Source organism: Rhinopithecus roxellana, chromosome 19 (assembly GCF_007565055.1).
Source record: "Rhinopithecus roxellana isolate Shanxi Qingling chromosome 19, ASM756505v1, whole genome shotgun sequence".
In the NCBI taxonomy this organism is placed as follows: Eukaryota; Metazoa; Chordata; class Mammalia; order Primates; family Cercopithecidae; genus Rhinopithecus; species Rhinopithecus roxellana.
Window position 1 is genome coordinate 19,156,810 of NC_044567.1, and position 21,520 is coordinate 19,178,329.

The 21,520-nt window shown below is 53.3% G+C and overlaps 1 protein-coding gene across 10 annotated transcripts in view; it reads right to left on the bottom strand.

The window, feature by feature from the left end:
• MYO18A (myosin XVIIIA) overlaps window positions 1-21,520 on the bottom strand; it is a 106,239-nt gene that overhangs the window by 46,305 nt on the left and 38,414 nt on the right. For 5 of the 10 annotated variants that reach the window (XM_030924243.1, XM_030924244.1, XM_030924240.1 and 2 more), the window contains 9 exons: window positions 10,686-10,745; window positions 7,222-7,914; window positions 5,285-5,359; window positions 4,053-4,088; window positions 1,584-1,671; window positions 1,272-1,378; window positions 973-1,149; window positions 430-643; window positions 56-198 (listed from right to left, as the gene is read on the bottom strand). In XM_030924243.1, coding sequence (XP_030780103.1) covers window positions 56-198; window positions 430-643; window positions 973-1,149; window positions 1,272-1,378; window positions 1,584-1,671; window positions 4,053-4,088; window positions 5,285-5,359; window positions 7,222-7,914; window positions 10,686-10,745 — 1,593 coding nt within the window. Of the gene's footprint in view, window positions 1-55; window positions 199-429; window positions 644-972; window positions 1,150-1,271; window positions 1,379-1,583; window positions 1,672-4,052; window positions 4,089-5,284; window positions 5,360-7,221; window positions 7,915-10,685; window positions 10,746-13,406; window positions 13,549-16,614; window positions 16,684-19,945; window positions 19,977-21,520 lie in introns of those variants that run through there. The other 5 variants (XM_030924246.1, XM_030924245.1, XM_030924241.1 and 2 more) reach the window with 3 other exon arrangements.

The following is a 21,520-nucleotide window of genomic DNA, read 5'->3' on the forward strand; positions in this document are numbered from 1 at the left end:
CATGAAATCATGTGGCCCATCTCCTACCACCCCGAGTCCTGGGCAGCACTCTCACCTGAATGGAGGCTGAGGCCACCTGGCCAGCTTGGTCAAAGTCCAGGGAGAGGATCTGGGAAAAGCGGGTGGCATTGCCGTTCATGATGGTGGGGCTGTTCCCAAAGGCTTCCAGGAGGGTGTACAGAGCCTGCCACTTCTCCACTGCAGAATACAGGCCCAAGGGGACATCAGGAAAGCCAGGGGCAGCTCATCCCCCAGCTAGGAGCTCCAGAGGTATGAAGGCTTGGGGTCATTCACAGAACTGCCCATGGACAGAGGGGTTTCGGGGAGATGGAAAGGCCAGGGAGAAAAAGAGCTGGCACTTAAGAGGGTGCTCTCTCCTCACTCCCCTCCCCTCCCCACTTTGAGTTTTCTCCGTTGTTCTTGCCTCACCAGAAAACACCTTGTTCCCGCTGATGCCCGCGATGGTGGCCAGGTACTGCACCAGATGCTGGCAGCTGGTGGTCTTGCCACTGCCACTACTACCCAGGAGGATGATCGACTGGTCCTGACGGCTCATCAGCATCGCCCTGTATGCAGTCTGGGCCACGGCATAGATGTGGGGTGCCATGTCCTCCCGCCGACACCCCTTGAACATGTGCATCACCTTGGGCAGGAGAGCAAGGGAGAGAAGGGGTTGGCTCTTAGCTGATCCCATTAAGACATCCCTCACCCCTAAGGTCCACATCTTTCTGGATTTTCCCTCCTGTAGTGCTCAGGGATTCCAAGGCCATGCATGGAAATGCAGAAGCTAAGTCCTGGACTCCATCAAAGGTTGTGGGGAGGTCCTGTCCCCCATCTCTTGAAATGACTCCTCTTCCCAAGGTCAACTGTGAGAGTGGATAGGAGCCCAGTGGGATTCCACAGGGGAAGGGCAGAGAGCCAGGGCAGGGGGTGGGGCCAGGAGTCTGCAGGGTAGCCTTGAGGGTGCCGCACCTTCTCGGAGTACACAGCAGGGGCCCCACGGGGGCCAAGAACCAGCAGGCTGGGGCCAGCATACGTGTGCAGCAGGCTAGCGCCATAGCGCTGGCGCAAGGTGTGCAGAACACTGGACTCATTGAGGTACACCAGTGAGGCCAGATCCTCCAGACGGTCGCAGGAGGGAGCATTAGCCTGTGTGGGAGGACAGGTGGGTGGGCACTGGAGCAGCAGAGCCCATCTCTGCTGCCAGAGGATAGGCCTGCCCTGCCCAGGGCACTCCTGAGCCTCCTCCCCCAACCCAGCCCCCTGCTCACCTTCTCCACGTCATCCTCGTCCACATCCAGGATGGCCCCATCGTGGTCCAGCTTCACGCGCACCTTCCCCTCAGGCAAGCTGAGCTCCTCGGATTTGAGTTGACTGGCTGCAGGGGAGGGACAGACAGCTGGGAGGGGCCAGGGAAGCCTCTGCTACTCCACGTGTGAACTTCTTGGTCCTGCCCTCCTCCCCACTGCATCCCCAGCCTCTCGCTCACTGCTCAGCCCTCACCAGACGCAGAAGGCACATTTGCTGCCCAGCCCTGAGACCAGAGAGTCCTGACACGTGCCCCTGGACACTCCAAGACTCACCCAGTGAGAAGCCGTCCCTATGGACCAGCCACACCTTCTCCGTCTCATTCCAGGCCTCCTCCGCTGCAATCTGCTCTTCTGTCTTCGCCTGTCAGCGAGAGGGAAGAATAAACAGGCCCTGCTATAGAAGACAGGGACAAGGACAGCAGGAGAGGGGAGACAAGTGAGATCACAGGCTTCAAGACAAGCCACTGGGCAAGGAATGAGTTAGGTGACAGACACAGAACACAGGGACATCAGAGGTGTCCGGGGAAGAGGGTGGGGAAGCCAGGAGGCAGGGGTGGCTCTGAGGAGCCCTGAGGACAGGACACAAAGGCTAGGGACCATACCATCAATGAGGGTCTGGCAAGACAGGGACACAGGGAGCTTGTGCCCAGGAGAGAGCAGACCCCCGGAAAGCAAATCACCAGGTTCTCCCTCAGCCACCCTCTACCCCTTCACCCTGCAAAGCCCGGGAGATCAGTGTCCTGAGTCCAAGGCCCTAGACCCTGGCCACAGCTACTAGGATCTTCCATGCCCAGCTTCTCCCTTCATCCAAATGATAGGGCCTCCTTTGCCAAGCTGGGAGAGGGCATGTCCTCAGATCTCAGTAGGGAGTTGCCCGGACTTCGCAGTACAGAAGGATAGGTGGGCTCGGAGCCCTGGCCTCAGCCCTGGCCCTCCCCTCCAGTGGTTGCTCTACCTGGGCCGGGGGACAGTACCCAGGTGCACACACCAGCCTCCCTGCTCCTTCTTCATGCTACCATCAGCAAAGACCCCTGTCACACAGACCTAGTGCACATGCTAATGCCACACAAAGGCACGAGGCAGTGCGGCCAGAGATATGGGGGTAGGGGCAGCCCTGCTCTGTCAAACACAGGGAGAGGCTTGCACCTTATACAGATGGACACAGGAGTGGTGTAAAGGGGCTGGGAGCCCCCAGAGGCCTCAGGAGGTCACCAACTCAGAAATAAGCATTCATAGGTACTGATAGGGTGTGGGCTGTCAAACCTGGCACCTTCTAAGGACACTCGAACTGGGAAGAAACGGTGTCTGGGGGAGCTGGGGAAACAGATGAAGGACCTAGGGCCCAACGGGCTCCTCTTGTGTGTGGGTGAAATGACAGCAAGGTCATCCTGTGCCCCAGGTGAGGGATGGGCACCCCAGTAGCATGGACCCACCCCCGGGTGAGTCCAAGCCCCTACACTCTCAGAGGGTCCCAGCTGTGAGGCACAATCAGCCTGAAACCTGAGGCCCAGGCATGGACACTGCCTGGGTCCTGACCCCCTGAGTGAGAAATCAGGAAAAGATAAGGAAACATAAGAAGTATGTTCTTTGTGGGTGCAGCACACCAACATGGCACAAGCATACATATGTAACAAACCTGCACGTTATCCACATGTACCCTAGAACTTAAAGTATCATAAAAAATAATAATAATAAATAAATAAATAAATAATAGCAGGGAATTTAAGGGGAAAACAGATATACAAAAAAGTTGAAATAAGGTGAATAATACAGTGTAATAGACCAGTAATAATATGATATATGTATTTTTAAAACTTGAGTCTCTCATGTCAGTAAGTTGTTGAATAAAATTGAATCTTCAAATTGAATCCAAAAAAAAAAAAAAAAGAAGTATGTTCTTTGTTATATTTCTTAGAGTTGAAAGAAAAGGAGATGTGTGCTCTCCTCCCAGGTTGGCTTCTGGCTTTAGCAGATCCCTCCAGTGCTGGATGGCCCTTCCCCAGATTGGAGCAGGAGGGCTGGGCTGCACCAGTGGCTCCCAGATCTCTGGGTTTCATGGACCCATGAAATAACTCTTTGAATAGGAGGATCACCACACGGCTGGCAACATTTTGGTGTGTTAAGTGAGGACATTAAAAAGGCTAGTTCTTTATATTTGAAGAACTATAACTTTATAAAAATCATTACAATGTTGTAATTTTTTTTTTTTTTCCAAATCACATAAGACAGGGGAGACCTTTGTGTTGAATAGGCACCAGGTATTTGGGGACTGATGAAGAAGGTGACATTATAGCCTGTAACTAACTCCTTTAAAGTGCATCTGAAAATGGGTTTCTCACATTGGCCAAGAGGTGGAGACAGAGAATGTCTCATGTTCAGGCATGGGGTGGGCCTTTTCAGCTTTCTCTCTCCAGAGAGAGCAGAGTTGAAACACCTAGAAGTCAACCAGATCCCCCTTGGGCTCCAGTGGCTGAGAACCACATGCCACATGGGCCCGACTTGAAGGGTGACATTTGGTCTAGATACTCCCCAGGGGCTTGACACAGAGCTGTACCATCTCAAGCTCCTGGTACTACCTCCCGCTGGGATCCTCCCAGACACAGGGTGGGAGCCTGGAGGGGAAAGAGGCCTTACACTCCAGCAGGAGGCCCGAGCACAGACGCCAGCCCAGGTGTAGGCCGGGGGCGCTGGGTGGTCACCGGAGGGAGCGGAGGGCTCCTGAGTGGGGGGAGAGCACCCTACCTGGCTGTGGGCACGAGAGGCGGCCTCAGAGTCCAGCTACCGACAGCAAGCAAAGGAGAGAGAGAGAAGAAGGGTGAAGACAAGCAGACCACTGGCACGTCCCCTTTAGCAAGCACTCCTGAGTCAAGTGGGCCGGCACTCCCTGGTTGTCCAAGGCTCAGGAGTGAAGGTGGGGGAGTTTGGTGCCAGGACCTGGCCTGAGCAGGTGAACTGCACCCAGTCAAGGAGAGGCCAGGAAGGTGAAGAGACACTAGTGACCACCAGGCCTCTCAGAGGAGATGCTCCTCTAAGTCATTCCCAGTGGCCTGGGCAGGAGTCTGCCACTCTGCCTCTGGCCACAGTCTCTCCTGGGCTGGCCATCCAGTCTGTTCTGAATCAGGCTCCCTCTTCTGTGTGTCTACCAGGCCAGGCCACCTCACCACACCCAAGGCCTGGGCCCCCTGCCAGCCTCCTGCCTTTTATCTCCAGAGCATTTCTCAGCCTAGCTCCGCTGTGGCCACCAGCACAGAGCTGTTCCTTGCTTTCTAACACAGCCCAAGGGTGCCACTCCCCAGGCCAAGGGCTGCATTCAGAGCTGTCGCCCTGCACCTCTCATAGAACACAGCTCCCAGCAGCTTCCAGTCTAAAATCTCTTCCTCAACTCCGACGCACCCTACAGCACTCCCACCTCTGCCAGCCAGGCACACCGACCCCATCTAGATCCAACCTGGGAACCACTTGACAGCTGCCCAAGAGCCAAGGTACCGTGGGCAAACCCTGTGGCCAGCCTTGACCTCTCTGGTTACTTAAAGCCCTGAAAAGCCTTTCTGGGGAGGAAGGTGAGTCAACCAGAACTTGGATGTTACCTGTTAGAAATGGGCAAGGAGTTAACAGGCCCCACCTGGGTCTGGAGAGCCAGGGCACCAAAAATAGTGACAGCACCCTTCCTTACCACCCGCCAGGCCCTGCCACCAACACATGTCCTAGAGGTAGGACAACGTGGCCAGAGAAAGGGACTGGGCCCTGAGCGAGGAGGGGTGCCTTCCCACATGCACAGCGCTTTGGGCTCTCTGGAGGAACCACTCTCCCCAGAGCAGTTCTCTCATTTCTTCGAGGGCCCAACATGAGGGCCCACAGGCCGCCACGGAGCCACCTTCATGGTCAGCGCGCCTACAGACACACACAGGGTCCTGCCGCCAGCCTCAGGAAGAGGGCGGCCAGGGACTGGGACCCACACACAAGAGGGGCATTACAGAAGCTGTGAAGATCCTCTCCAGCCGCTGGTGAGCCTCTTCCACGGGGGTCAGCTGGACCTTGGCAGCTCCTGCCTAAAGGTTAAACCACTATTAGTCCCAGCCCAGAAACGGCGAGGCCGCAGCATGCAGAGCTCCCAGCCCAGGAAGCCACTGGGACCCACCAGGGAAGGGGAGCAAGGTCAGGGAGCAAGCCCCGCGGCAATCTGAGTTTTTAAACTATCAGATCAGAAAAAAAGAACAGGTGCCTGGGAGTTCTGGGGTTATTTCTTCCCACCTGCCTATCTTGAGCACCAAATGGCCCTATTATCCCACTTGCCCTCTGGACCCTGTCCCAGGCCCAGGTGACAGGTGGCTAAACTCCAGGTCAGGGTATGTCTCAGCTCCCAACTCCTCCCTTGTGAGAGGAGGAGGGACAGGGAGTCCGAGGGGAGGGCAGCCGCCCGGGAACAGGACCACGACACTCCCCACCTGCTTATGGGCTCTCCAGAGTGACTGACAGTTCTGCCTGCACCCTGCCCAAAATGCCCATGCCAGTTCCTCCCTGTGAGCAGGAACAGGCACTTCCCCAATTCACAGACTGGGCCAGGCGGGTGGGAAAAGCAGCGGCTGGCTTTTCTCTAAGTGCTGCAATGCCCAGGAAGAATGGGGAACAACAAGGCTCCCCAGGTCCCAGGAGTTAGCAGTCAGGGAGGGCCTCAAGGCCTCTCAGGCTGTTCCCCCACACCCTCCAGACTCCTCTCCTTCCAGCCAGAAGGAGCCTGCAAGAGCACAGGGAAGTAGTGGCAAAACTTGATGCTCCTCCCCCACACCCTGGGAGGCCTCAGCAGGATCCACAAAAGGGAAACTTGAAGAGAACTGTCCCCAACTCAGAGGCCAGCCAAGAAGGCAACACTTTCCAAGGGAAAGAGGCTGGACTGACCCTCCCTCCTGCTTCTCAGCCTCCTGCCCCACCCAGAGAACACTTTCTGGGAAGACAGGGTTGTCCTATACCCCAAGGGGCCCACTATACCCATCCGCCATTCAAGCTCAGGGCTCCTCGAGTCCTGCTGCCAGAGGGTCATGCTGGTCAGGCCTAAAGGAGGCAGTGACGGCAGTGAGCGCATCAATAACAACTGTTACTAGCACCACTATCAATGCTACCATTTATGGAGCACCCACCATGCCAGGGACCAGCTTGGAGCATTATCTGTATCATTTCTGATCTTCTGGTTACTTAAAACCCTTATTATCCCTTATTTGCAATTCCAAAATCCCAAAAGCCCCCTAAAGAAAACATTTTTCTTAACTATTTTGGCGGCAAAACCTGGCAGTTTATCCTCTATGCCCCTGTTGTGTGAATATTCATAGATTTTGCTTGGGAAATAATTAATGTTTGTTATGCGTTGTTGCTCATTATGTATACTGTATGGCACTAAAATACAAAGATTACTAATTTCCCAAATACTTCCACACCCAGGGTATCAGAGAAGAAATTTTGGACCCGTACTATCCCCACTCAACAGGGGAAGTCTGAGATGGGACTTTGCTGAGGTCCCAGGGGATGAGTGGCTGGGAATGCAAGCCCAGACCCCAGACTTGAGAAAACATCTTTCCGCCCGGAACTATCTGCTGAGACTCTGATCCTCGGCTTTGGGTCTGGGGCCTCAAGCTGGCGCCGTGTAGCTGGGGACCAGGCCCTGACTTCCATGGCAAGGCCAGCAGCATGCTGGTTAGCAGTTTCCATCCCAGCTGCCAGGCCAGAGCCCAGGCAACTGCGGGGTCCGCATTGGGTTAGGGAAAGCCGTGCAGCCCCTGCTGTCAGCACATGACCCTAGGCCCAGCCTCTTGGTCATGCGGGGTTCATTGAGGTGGCTTGGGGAAGCCAGTTGTGAGGGTGTCTGGCCCTTGAGCGATGGTGGTGAGGGGCAGGAGTGGTTAGTGACACACTCTTGTACCTCCTGCTTCACACCAGGGACTGGTGACTTGGACTGCTGCTCTCCAGTGAGGTCTGACTTCGGGCCAGCGGAGCCTGGGCCCGCCAGCTCTTCCAGTGGGGCTGGGGAGCGCTGCTTCTTTGGGGTTTCAGGCTTGGCTGGGGATCCTGCTTTCTCTGGGGAGTCCACCCAGTCTGGGGAGCCTGGCTTCTGGCTGGCGGGCTTCTCCCCCTTCCCAGGAGACTGCTTGCCGCGGGCCTTGTGCTCCTTGCCCCTGCCCCGAGACATCAGGCTCCGCAGGCCTAGGGAGAGCTCATCCTTGGCTGCCTCCTTCTTCGCTTCAGGCTTAGGCAGAGCAGGGGGAGGCGGAGGAGGGGGTGGCGGCTTGGGACTAGAAGCTGCCTTTTCTCCCCTCTTGCTTCGAGTCGGGTGCTCAGGAGACTTGACTCCTCTGCCTGGGGGCTCCTTGGCATTCCCAAGCTCCTCGCTGGGCAGCACCTTACTCACCACCTTCCTCACTGCATTTGCCACCCGCTTCCGGGACAGGCCCTGGACCTCTTCGCTTGGGCCTTCTGCTGTGGCAGCTCCCAGGCCATTCATGGCGAGTGTGGGTGCAGGGCTCTTGGCTCTCTGGGAAGTCTCTGGGGGTATCGGGCTGGTGGGAGGCTGAGGACTCCTAGATGGGCCGTTGCCTTCCTTTGAGCTGCCCTCTAGCTACAGTCATACAAACACAGGTAGACGTTAGCATCACCCCCTGCAGCCCTGCCCATCCCATGCAGAGGGAGTAAGAAGGTGTGACCTCATGCCCTGGAACAGATCTCCCATTCATCCAAAGCAACACATGGTTCCAGGAGGCTACCCCAGGAAGCCCACTTTCCATCTTCCAGATAGGACAATTGCAGCTAAGAGTCTGGCTTCTTTTCTACAAAGCACGATCAGGTACTACTGTCACCTGCTGTCCACCCCAGGCTCAGCATGGACCTGTGAGATGCTGGCACACAGTGCCCAGAGGCCTGTGAGGCGCTCTGGGGTTACTGGCTTTGTGTTAGGGCAGCAACCAAGTCCCAATCTAGGCGAGCCCACTGCCTCACAGCTCAGACGCAGCAGAGATGGAGCATGGAGACGTCAAACAGCCAAGTACCACCTCCATTCCCACCACCAATCCCAGGCCTAACTCCAGGGCTTCCTGCCTTTGTGGTCCTCGGTCCTTCCATCACCTGTTTGCTGGGCAGTCAGACCAAAAGCCTGCCCATCCTGAAGGAAAAAATGATCAAAGAGCTCTTCCTGGCCCCAAGACATGCCAAGCCTCCTCCTCGCAGTATCCCTCGTCTGTGGCCACTGTCTGCCCTTCAACTATATTCTCAAGCGCTGCGGAGCCCAGCATGGGCCCAGGAAGCTTCCAGTTTAGCCTGCTTTCTGCAGTCTCTTTGCAGTTTTCCTCCGGCAAACCTCTCAAGGGTTTGGAGACCCCCTAGCTCCCAGAGTGTGTGTATAGCCCACAAAGGGTTAAGCACTCAAGCAGCCTCAGCTCCATTCTGCCCTGGAGCGGACTGGTATACTCTAGCTGGTATGCCCACCCTTCCCTCACACACCGGTGCTAACTGTCTGGGTCCCAAGGGACTGCCACTGGAAGGCCAGGCTGGCTAACAGCAGGACAGTTTCCCATAAAGCCAGCCCCATTGCCTGGGGGGAGTAAGGGCAACCGGGGGTCTCCTTGTTGGCCAGGCAGAGCTCTGTCACCAGCTGAGCTGTGCTTGAGTCCTTGTTGCCCAAAACAATGATCTTGGTTCTAGAACACATATGGGCACTGGGCTCTGTGAAGGCCCACCTGCCCATGCTTGCTTGGATGCAGGAAGATGCTCATAGTAAGCACACCTGGGAGCTGCTGCCTCTGGATGCCACAAGAAGTTGCTCCACCTTTTGCGCAGAGCTGAGCCAAGGGCCTTAATCTAGGCCCTGGTTACAGGTTGGCTCTGCTGAAGGGATAGAGAGAGTAAAAGCTTGAAGGTGCCTCTTCCTCAACCTCTTAGGCCAAGAGTGATCAGTGGCATGCCAGGGCACTGCAGAGTTGGCCAGTGGCCCTAGCCACTGGATCCTACACTCCTCCCCTCCCTCTTCTGGCTTTTCTCCCATCCCCCTTCCATCATTAAGATGATGACGATGGGCCAGGTGTGGTGGCTCACGCCTGTAATCCTAGCACTTTTGGAGGCCAAGGCAGGGAGATTGCTTGAGCTCAGGAGTTCAACACCAGCCTGGGCAACATGGTGAAACTGTTTCTACAAAAAATACAAAAATTATCCAGGCTTGATGGTGTGGGCCTATAGTCCCAGCTACACTACTCAGGAGGCTGAGGTGGGAGGATAGCTTGAGCCTGGGAGGCAGAGGTTGCAGTGAGCTGAGATGGCACCACTGCATTTCAGCCTGGGTGACAGAGTAAGACCCTGTCTCAAAAAAAAAAAAAAAAAGAAAATGATGACAATGGTGATGACAATGATGATGATAGTACTTACTATGTACTTACTATGGGCCATGGCACTCTTCCAAGCACTTTACATGTAGTTTTTGCAAAAAAATAAAATAAATTCTGGGCAACTCTGAGGCCTCTCCCTCACACACGCACATCCCTTTCAAATCACAGGCTGGCTTTCCAGGATTGTTTGCAGATCAGGTGGAAGCCACAGTGCCTGACTAATCAAATTGTCCAAGGAAGTATGGGGAGCCAGGACAGGCACCATCTGGGGTAATGAAGGAAGGATCTGTGTTGTGATCCAGCTCTGCCCCAGAGCCCTGGGCACTCCTGCCCCCTGTGCCACCAGCTGCCCTCTCCTAACTACACATCTCTGGACTTGGCTATTCAGAAACCGATTCTCCTCTCTTGCTTTAGGCAAGTCCAGGTTTATTCAGGGTCTCTATCCCAATGCACTGGGGCTGGAGGCAGTGGGTAGCTGGAGCCTGCCTCCAGGTCACCTGCACCAAGCAGCTGACAGGGTCTTGGAAGAGACAGCAGCGACTGCAGTCAAGTCCCTCCACGCCCTTGCCTTGTGCCACCCAGAGCAGGCTGAAGAATCCCAACAGCTGAGCTCTCATTTGACGCTCCCTGACCTAAGTGTTTGCCCACCGAAGCCTCTCCAGGCCCAAAGGGTTCAGGACACCAGAAGCAAACGGAGGCAACTTAAGGGGATTAGGGACTGAGGTTAAGGGAGGTCCCCAAAGCACCCTGGCTATCTCCTTCACACACGTGAGGCTGGCATCACACACACCATACTTTCTTCCCCTTTACTAGAGTTCTCTCCAGCTGAGCCACACAGGAAGGGGTCCCCTGCAATCCTCACCTACTCCACGGAGCTGTCTCACAGGCTAGTCCAGGGCTAGTGGGTGCAGGGGCAAACACACACATGCACACACACACGCGTGTGCACACACACATGCACACACGCACGCACACACACGCATGCACATCTCGGAGAACTCAGGGATACACTTACAGCCCCTTCCTCCTTGCCAGGAGAGCCAGGCTTTGGCAGAGTTTTGTCCTCCTCTTTAACCTGAGGGAGCAGATGAAGAAGTCACTGGCAGGTCAAGGCTGGGAGACCCAGCACTAAAAGCACAGGGAGAGAACATTGAAGGGGCCTCCCTCTCCCTAAGAGGTGGAGCTCCTGGGTCTTTAGGAATACCAAGGCTAGGGGACCTGGGCAAGAGTTATCCTATCCTAGAATCAGAACTATTCAGTGATGACTTCAAGAATGAAGAGTCTGTGGGGGCAAAAGCCAAGTACCCTTGCCCTCAGCGACCAGCCACTTTGCCCACTTTGGGGGCTAAAGAGGTCCACCCACAGCGCCATCATGGCTTTGGTTACATGGCAGATAGGAAGATCCAGCTAATGTAACTCATCCAAACTACAAGAGTCATCCCCAGCTCAGGCAAGAAGTGGTTTGAACAAAAAGCCCCTGATCTAGTGACAGAGGAGGTAAAAGTAACCCAGTATGGGTACCTGTGGGCCAGCAGCTTTTAGAGTAGAGTGAAGGTTGGCCCCTATCGGGCTGGCTCTGACTTGCTTCTTGATCCTGCACAATTCCCCAAGCTCAGCTGAGCTCTTGCTGGAGGCAGGGAGTTGGGCAGAGGCAGAGATTCAGGAGGCCAGATATTTTCTTAACCTCAGACTCACAAAACTGCCAACCATGCAGCCGAGGGAGGGAACCCTGAAGCTAGGGGCGGGGTATGGAGGAAGGAAAGATGCCTAAGCTCCGGACACTGTGGCCAGGGGTTTGTGCTGGAGCCCAGAAGCTGGCTGGCCTGAGTCAGAGGGGAGGAGTGGAGTCGTGGAAACAGCAGACACCATCACACATCTGGAAAAGGGGCAGATGATGTGGAAGCTCTGAAGGTTCTTTCAGTTCAGAAACTGGCTCACAACAGACCCAGGCCTCAAGTTTAAAAGAGCCTTCTCCTTTCCCCTCACCCGTATCTCTCCCTCCAAAAGCTCAGGCAGTCCTAGTGGATTTAATTTCTCCTCTTTCCTGAGTCACCTAGGACTACAGGAAAAAGACAGGCCTGTTACCAACCCTACCTCCTCAGCGTGCCTCTCCTTCCCAGCACAATGTGGGTAGGAGCATGGCAAGAAGTCCTTGATTCCTAAGGGAAAAAATCCTTAGAAACATCCAGAATCATTTACATGATCCACTTGGGGGGACTCTCCGATTTTAACCAGGGTCTATGGCTAATTTTGAGCTCAAATTAGCAGTGCCAGGGGCACTGGCTGGCGTGATAGCCGCTGCAGTTTTTTTTTTTTTTTTTTTGAGACGGAGTCTTGCTCTGCCGCCCAGGCTGGAGTGCAGTGGCCGGCTCTCAGCTCACTGCAAGCTCCGCCTCCCGGGTTTACGCCATTCTCCTGCCTCAGCCTCCCGAGTAGCTGGGACTACAGGCGCCCGCCACCTTGCCCGGCTAGCTTTTTTTTTTGTATTTTTTAGTAGAGACGGGGTTTCACCGTATTAGCCAGGATGGTCTCGATCTCCTGACCTCGTGATCCGCCCGTCTCGGCCTCCCAAAGTGCTGGGATTACAGGCTTGAGCCACCGCGCCCGGCCGCCGCTGCAGTTTTAAAGCTGCATCTTGTCCACAGAGCTATCTGCAACAGGCTCAAGCCTCATAGTTAGCTCACAATGCCAAGGACGGGGGAAAATGACAAATATTCATCAGAGTGGAGCCTACTTCTTTAAGAATTGGAATCGGAGCAGAGAAAGGGAAGGCAGGGGCTGGGGGACAGAGTGAGGAAGAGTGGCAGGGTCTAGGTCTGTGCCTGCTGCCCCCCACCAAGCCATCACTCTTCCCCTTGCTGCCCCAGGGATCACACCATGCAGTAGTTCCAGGGCATACAGGTTAGTGGGAGGACAAGTGTTTGCAAATCACACAGATACATTCATTACTGCATGCAGTGCTGTTAACTTGGGTTCCAAGGTGGCCCAGATTCCAAGTCCACTCTGTGTTCTTCACCAGCTCCAAATCTGTCCTCCCTCCAGTGGCTCAAATTTGGGACCCCAAATGTCTGGCCCAAGGTGTGGCATTGGGGAAAACACTGGGTGCCCCCCAAGTGTCTGAAACACTGGGCCCAGCTCTGAGCTCAGCTCTGGATTTAGCGTCAGGCTGACTCACTGCTCCCTCCCCCACCAGAAGGGCTCTGGCTGTTGTAGGTCACTGCCCAGATGGGGACTATGCACACACATAAAGGAACACACGCAGGCAATTCCAAGTCTGCGGCCTGAATCACCCTCTGGACCCAGGTGGCCACCTGGCCTGACTCCTCACCCTCAGCCCCTTGTCCTCCTACCCACTGCAGTCCCCAGGCTCAGGGAGACCCAGTTCCAGTGGTCCCTCCACAGCAGCCCACGTTCCAGGGGTGAGTCAAGGCAGCAGGGTGGTGGGAAGGGTGTGGAGGGGTTAACCCAGCGGGACACCAGCAGGACAAAAGGCAGCTCACCTTACCAGAGGTGGGGCTTAGGGGAGGAGCATGACTCAGCACAGGAACCCATCCAGCCAGAATAGGGAGTTCACCAGCCCCTCCCCGTCATTCTCCCTGCCACCCCCAATTATACACACGTGCCTCAGTCCATCTCTAGCTTCCAAAGCTCCCTCTCCCACAAGCCAGTCTCCTGCCTGCAGACACAACATGCTAAGCACACAGGAAAAACATAAAGATTTTAAAATCCAACTTTCCTTTTGCTCCCAGAAGGCGAACCTTGATGAAAAGGCCATGGCGCTGAAGGTAACCTGTACCCTGAGCCAGAGAAGAAATCGGGGGCAGGGTCTCTCAGTGTCTCAGAGTCTTCCTAAAAGCCAGAACCCGCCAGGACAAACGCTGTGGGCAACAAGGGGAAAGGAGGAATGGAGTGGAGGAGGAAGGATTACAAAACTCAAAAGGGCATTGGAGTAAGGAATAAAATATGAAAGGAAAATGAAGGAAAGTAGGCACAGAACATAGCACTCCCTACCCTTGGAAGCTGTGTGCTTTGTTTTTATTTTTATTTTTTTATTTTTTGAGACGCAGTCTCACTCTGTAGCCCAGGCTGAAGTGCAATGGTGCCATCTCGGCTCACTGCAGCCTCTGCCTCCCGGGTTCAAGCGATTCTCCTGCCTCAGACTCCCCGGTAGCTGAGATTACAGGCATGCACCACCATGCCCAGCTAATTTTTGTATTTTTAGTAGAGATGGGGGTTCACCATGTTGGCCAGACTAGTCTCAAACTCTTGACCTCGGGTGATCAGCCCGCCTTGGCGTCCTAAAGTGCTAGGATCTATACAGGCGTGAGCGCCACGCCTGGCCAGAAGCTGTGTGCTTTGAATAAGCCACTTTGCCTCTCTGGGCCTCTCTGTAGAATTAGGGGCTAGTCTAGATAATGGCTCAAAGCCTCTCCATGTCTGGCACCTTAGGAGTCTATGTGGGGAGAGGCACTCAAACTCTATTTATTTATTTATTGAGACAGAATTTCGCTCTTGTTGCCCAGGCGGGAGTATAATGGCACGATCTCAGCTCACTGCAACCTCCGCCTCCCGGACTCAAGCGATTCTCCGGCCTCAGCCTCCCGAGTAGCTGGGATTACAGGCACCCGCTACCACACCCGGCTAATTTCTGTATTTTCAGTAGAGATGGGGTTTCTCCATGTTGGTCAGGCTGGTCTTGAACTCCCGACCTCAGATGATCCACCCACCTCAGCCTCCCAAAGTGCTGGGATTATAGGTATGAGCCACCACGCCCAGCCGGCACTCAAACCCTTAATACAGTAAACCAAAGTTGTGGGCCTGTGGCCTAGGAGAGGAATTGAGGAAGCTGCCTCAGGACTCCAGCAACTTTGCCTTCGAGCTGTAACACACATTACCTGGGGCAAGAGGCCTGGAGAACTGCAAAACTATCCATCTATGGATTAGAAACCCGAGCTGGGCCTCTTGATAAATCAAGTCAGAATCTGCCTCAGTCCAGGCACAGGCTTCATCCAAAGAATCAGTGCAATTCAGTGGAGTTTAAGAACTGGTTCTTTTTTTTTTTTTAATTGAGACAGAGTCTCGTTCTATCACCCAGGCTGGAGTACAGTGGCGCAATCTCGCCTCACTGCAACCTCTGCCTCCTGGGTTCATGCCATTCTCCTGCCTCAGCCTCCCGAGTAGCTGGGACTACAGGTGCCCACCACCATGCCCGGCTAATTTTTTGTATTTTTTTAGTGGAGACAGGGTTTCACCGTGTGAGCCAGGATGGTCTCGATCTCCTGACCTCGTGATCCGCCCACCTTGGCCCTCCCAAAGTACTGGAATTACAGAAGTGAGCCACCGCGCCTGGCTAAGAACTGTTTCATTCTTAAAACCGTTTATCATGAATGAATAGTTAAAAATTAGGAAATGTCTTGTTTTCAATTATTATTTTTATTTTGCTTTATTGACTTCTGTTTTATTATTCAGTTAATGTGCTAAAGACTAAGTTTGTCTGTTGGTGTAATTTTAACTCATTTGATCTTTGGTCTCTTGTTCAAGTTTTCCTGCTTGTCCATACAGGTCCCATCTGGCCTAGGCTATAAGGACACCGGGCCATTTCCACCCAGGCCTGTTCCTCTGCATCAGCTGTTCCTATGAGCATCACTCTGAACACAGATGTGGGGCTCTCCCCAGAGGAAATTCTGTGGCTTTTATGCAGAATTGCCTAGACAGTTTTCCTGTCTTCCTTATCACTGAATTTGTTTAGGATCAAGAGCAAGTTATCCTGGAACTGGATTATTTATAACCCAAAGGATAAATGCTTGAGGGGGGTGGAAACCCCACTGTCCATGATGTGCTTGTTTCTCAATGCATGGCCATATCAAAACATCTCATGGGCCGGGCGCGGTGGCTCACGCCTGTAATCCCAACACTTTGGGAGGCTGAGGTGGGTGGATTGCTTGAGCTCAGGAGTTTGAGACCAGCCTGGGCAACATGGTGAAACCTTGTCTCTACCAAAAACACAAAAAATTAACTGGGCATGGTGGTGCGCGCCTGTGGTCCCAGCTACTGGGGAGGCTGAGGTGGGAGGATCGCATGAGTCTGGGGGGCAGAGGTTGCAGTGAGCAGAGATTGTAATACTGCATGCGCCAGCCTGGGTGACAGAGTGAGACCCCATCTCAAAACAAAAAATGAAAAAAAAAAATATATATATATAATATATATAATGTATCCCGTAAGTATATAAACCTACCATGTACCCACAAAAATAAAAAATAAAAAAAAGATCAAGTTACTCTTATCCAAGACAGAATGGGTAAGGAACTCAGGCCCCAAAGATGGTGGCAGCATCTGAGTTGGGAACAAATGGCTCTCTGGAGCAAGGGTGTTTAGATCTAAGGCCTCTCTTCCTTGACTTGTTCTCTCTCTAGAGATTTCAGCCATTTCCAGCAACATTACTGAATATGGAGCACCTACAATGAGATGGGCCCTATACAAGGTATTTAACATTTATTTTCTAATGTAAATCTTACAACAATCTGAGGACTGGTGATATGGGAATTATTATTATTCCAATTTTATCGATGAGGGAAAAGATCCAGAAAGAGATTAAGTCATGAAGTTAGTTAACTGGGGGAACCCAGACTTGAACCCACATTAGTCTGCCTCCAAAGCCTGTGCTTCCTTAGTGCCCACATTTTCTGGTATGTTAGACAGGTGTCAGCCTTGGTAGCCAAATCTGGTTGATAAACTTCATCAGCGTGGAGGTTCAGAAGCTCTGGTCACGCCAAAGCATGGATTGATAGTGTATTTTACTAGTGTGCAACTTTCCAAATCGAGTTTTTGGACTTGCAAAAAGGGAGACCCCACCATGATTCTGCCACTCTGCAGCTCACCCACCTCCTCCCTCTGTGGTACTTCTGAGGGACAGCAAGAGAAACCCACACTCACTGAACACTTACTATGAGCCAGGCACAGGGGAAGGCACTTCATACAGGTCTCCTCATTGAATCCTCACAACAACCCACTTTCTAGGTAAGGAAATAAAGAAGGTGAGTTGCCGAGAGCCCTGCAACTATTAAGTGGCAGAGCCGGGAGCCACAACAAGAATGGATCTTGGGGAGCTGTTGGTGCGTCTTTGTCATCCCTGGACTGTGATTCACCCCAAGCAGAACTTACCCATCTTACTCATCATACTGTAGGTGCCTAAGAAATGTTAGCTGCACGAGAGTGCTGGGACAGGGGTTCTTTGCACAAACCTCTTATTCCCATCTAATGTGTTCCCCAAACTGTGGAGAACACTTGCCCATTCTGATTCCCAGGGACACGGTACAAACAAGGGAGTTATAATCTCTAAACTTGCTCACAATAAATACATAGTCAACTTAGTGCCTGGGTTTGTGGGGAGGATAAGGACGCTGAAATTGCTTAGTAGCTCTTTGTGGAACAATAGCCACAAAATGCATCATTCTCTGGCCTAGTCATTCCATCTTCAGGAATGTATGTCCAATGAGCAGACTTAAAGAAATAAAGAGAAAGAAAAAAAATGCAAAGATTTTTATAGATGCGCTCTATATAACAGCTCCAAGCTGGAAAGAGCCCACATGCCTAGAATTAGGAAATGGTTAGGTACAACCCGTTGTTATATTGCCTTTTAAACTGACAAATGTGTGGACAACGTAACCATATGGAAAGCTCCACATAAAATAACACCAATCAAAAAAACTGGAACTCAAATAGTATACAAAGAGTGATCATAATAATCTTATAAACTGTGTGACTTAGACACAATAGGAACACTTGGTATTTATTTTGTTATGTATTTGTTACTTACTCCTTATTTTTATTGTGAAGATGGCTAAATAGTCAATAAAAAAGAAAAAAGAAAAAGAAAAGAAAACAGATAATAGCTAGAAGCATTTGTTCTCAAAGAGGAGAGATCCAAGAAATGTGCTGAGGGACTGTCAAGCCTCAGCCCCAGCAGGCTTCTGACACTCTGGGAGCAGCTGGGGTTTACCCTCCACCATGCCAGCAGAACCCACCTGCCCTTAACCTGCACTTTCTGGGCCCCTCACAGGAGGGAATGGGGGCACAAATGCTCCTAGGAGAATAATGCCATGCCTCAGGCAGTCCCTCAGGCCTGGAATGCCCAGCCTGGACAAATGCTTTGACATCTGCCAGACAAATGCCAGACATCTGCACACTGCAAGCCCCCGAGAGCAGCAGGTAACCCTCGAGAGAGTGCCCAAAGGAAGCTGAGACGTGGCCGAGGTCACTTCCCCACCTCGCCGCTTCTGCCAGCACTCACACACCCAAGGTTTCTCCTTCTGAGGACCAAAAGGCAGGGCATTCTCCTCTCCTCCCTCTTTCCCATTCGGAGGCACAGACGGCAGCTCCCAGGAGACTTCTTCCTCCCAGTCCCAACCTAGCACCAACTTATCTAGGGATTGGGGGTGACGGGGGGGTGGGAGGAACAAAGGAGAAGGGAAGAAATACTAGCATAATAGTAAAAAACAGTTCATCGTTATTGAGCATTTGGTATGTGTCAGGCACTGTGCTGAATCCTTCACATGAATCATCTCATTTGATCCTCACAACATCCCTCTGAAATAGATACTAGTGTGACTGTGTGATTGCTACTTTACAAATGAGCAAAAGGAGGCTCAGAAGGTCAGGTGACTCACCCAAAGCCTCACAGCAGCAAGTGGCAGATCTGGGACTCACATTCAGGTCTCCTGCGAGAGACCTCCACTGCTCACTTCAAGGGATGGAGAAACGCCCTACCCTCCATCTCCCCTGGTTCACCTGCACTGTTGTCCTTCTACATCAGCTGCCAGAACAGCAGCTTGGGAGGAAAGCAGGGATTCCCAATGATGACCCGCCCCTCCACCCACCGACCTGAATATGCTTTACATGGAACTGCTTGAGAGGAAGGGAAGCTCTCTAGGGAATGAACTGAAGGCCATCTACCAGACAGAGGAGGAGGGGGAGACGAGCTTGGCAGGGACAACCTGGCCCTTGCAGTGCAGCCTCCAGCCAGAGCCCTCCCCAGCCCCAGGGCGGAACAGAAAGCAGGCGGGCACCCGCCTCACTGCAGACCAGCCCAGAGGAAGCAGGTGCACTAGAATGGCTTCCTGCCGCAACTGCAGTTGCAGAAGGGTCTTGGTTTCCTCCTCCAACAACTGGACCTGCTGGAGGCCTCCTTCACTGGGGATGCTCACTGCCCCTCTGCAGGGCACTTTGCTGTCTGTTTGGATATCACTGTGCATGGCCCTGAATCTATGACCTGGTGCTAGTGGCCCAGGGGTGGCTGGGGGAGAGTAACACAGACCAGGAAGCACCCATCTCTCAGGGTGAGGAGGTCTCTCTGACCTCTCCCCCACCCCCGGGCATACTGCCCACACAACTCAGCCCTGGTGCCAGTTTGGGGGCTGAGGCAGGGCAGTCCTGAGCAGAGAGAGATACAAGTGCTCACGGGCACATCTTAGGCTCCTGATGCACCTCCGCACCAGGCCAGCCCACATACTCTGCCAACTGCTGACACGACTGAAAACCTTATCCTTGGTGGCTGGGAGGGGTAGAGTCAGAGGAACGGAAAGGACTGGGAGCAACTATGTCTCTCCTCACTTTCTTTTTTAAGGAACTTACTTATCTGGAGTAATCTCTACTAAAAAAGAGACTTAGGGCCAGTAAGAGCATCCCCGACACACCATCTGTGCCCCTTGCAAGTGTCCTATGCACAGAAATGGAGGTGGCCATGCTAAGACTACTTTTGAGGACACTGAGAACGGGTGCTCCTTGACAACTCCAAGGACCATCCCCTCTCAGGGAGGAAGAGAGGAGAGGGCTATACCACCAACAACGCAGAGACAAGACTACCGAAGACCTTGGGTGCTGGGGAGGCTGGGGCTTTGGAAGAAAATAGCATTCTAAGGAATGAAGGCCAAAAAAGCACTAATGGTTGGTGGGGAAGGCATGTCACAGCCTTGGGGGTGGACACAAACTCAGGAAACTGAGATTCAGAAGACAGTGCCCCTCCAAAACTCCTGAAGTCGTGAGTCAGGCCCAGGATGCCCTGCTCCTAGCCACAGAGGGGTTTTTAAGCTTCCGGGGCTGGGTAACTCCCTTCTTACCAAGAAGCTCGGAGAGGAGCCCCAAGGCGGCCCCACCCCTCTCCCCACCTACTTCAGCCACATCTGGGGAAATCACAAAAAGGTCCCTCCTTTCCTAAATGAGGAAATAGCATGAGGAGCCTGGGACATTTCCAGGGTAGGGGGTCAGAGGGACACTCACCCGCATGGCCTGGCCTGGAGCAGCCCAGAGCAAGGAGACTCCGCTCTGATGCTGCTCTGGCTCTGTTAGCAGCTCAAAATAGCACAGGCTGTGGCCCCGCCCAGTTCCCGCCCTCTCCCCAGCCCCTCCCGTCCCGAACTGCCCAGCCCTGGTTGGAGCCAGTAGCCCGGAGGACTGCGGGTATCAGGTATGCCAGGAGGGAGACGGTGATACAGCAGAGTGTGTGGAAGGGAAGGAGAAGGCTCTTAGGGTAAAGCCACTGGGGTGGGCGGCAGGCAGTGTTGGGGGGTTAGGGCAAGGACAGGGAGGGTGAGACTTGCCTATGGACACACACCCCAGCTCCGGGACAGCTGGGCTGATATGGCTCCTAAAAATAGCAGAGGAATTTGAGACCTGCAGCCCCCGGCCCCACAGGCCAAACTTGAGACAAGCACATGCGCACTCACATACATGTACACGTATACACACACATACACACACACCAGCATGCACAAACATTCAATCAACACAGTGTTCTTGAGAACACCCAAATCATAGGCCTACCCCAGCCATCTAATTACTGCGGCAGAGGCCAAGACAGCCACTAACGTCACATCCAAGACAACACACGGGGCCTGTTGCACACTGTGCCTGAACAGCAGCCGCATACAGTCCTATAAGGTCCAGCAGGAGCAGAGACCCACACGGGCAGGCCCACTTACTGCCCCACTGCCGTCAGTACACGGGGGACATGCAGAGAATCAATAGTACTCTCTATGTTTACATCCCTCTCCCCTCCACACATGCCAGGGACTGCACAGGCAGAGAGGAGGGTGGGGTGGGCCTCAGCCCTGCAGACAGGAAGTCATGGGTGTCTGGCCAATGAGCGACGGCTGCCTGTGAAAAGCCAGTGTTTCTTGTGAAGAGAAATCTGGCCTGGCTCTCCAGTTAGCACCATGGGATGCTTAGACCAGGACTAGGGACCCGCTGAGAGGCTGAAATGGGAGCTGGAGAACAGAATGGGAAGGGGCCAAAAGACAGGGAGTGCAAGTCTCAGAAGCTGTCAGCTCTGCAGAAAAAAGGAAACAGTCATTGCCTCCCTCTTCCTCTTCAGGAAAAAAAAAAAAAAAAAAGCGTGGGGGTGGTGCTAGGAAGCCCTGGTACAGAACCATCTCCTAACCAGTCTGGCATACACCCCATGATTCTTGCCCCTGGCCAGCTCTAAGGGCCATTGGTTCTATAAATTGTCTGACTTTCTCCATGAAAAGATTGGTAAGCACTGCCAGAGAGGACGGAAACCCAGCTCTACCTCCTACCTGCCATGCACTGTCCAAGTCTCACTGTCATATAGTCACATATACAGACTCTTAGGACACGGTGCTGTGCGTGTGTCCTGCTCTCTAGGGAATGGGATGACTCCCCAGGGGAAGCATCTGGCCCTTCTGAAGCACATGCAGTGTCGCAGGTCTTCACATCTCCAGTGGCTACTTAGAACAATAGTGCCAGCCTCAGCTGCTCACTGAAATCCACTGGGGAACTTGAAAAAATACTGATGCCTGGAGCCCACCCCTTTCCCTCTCAGTTTCTGACATAATT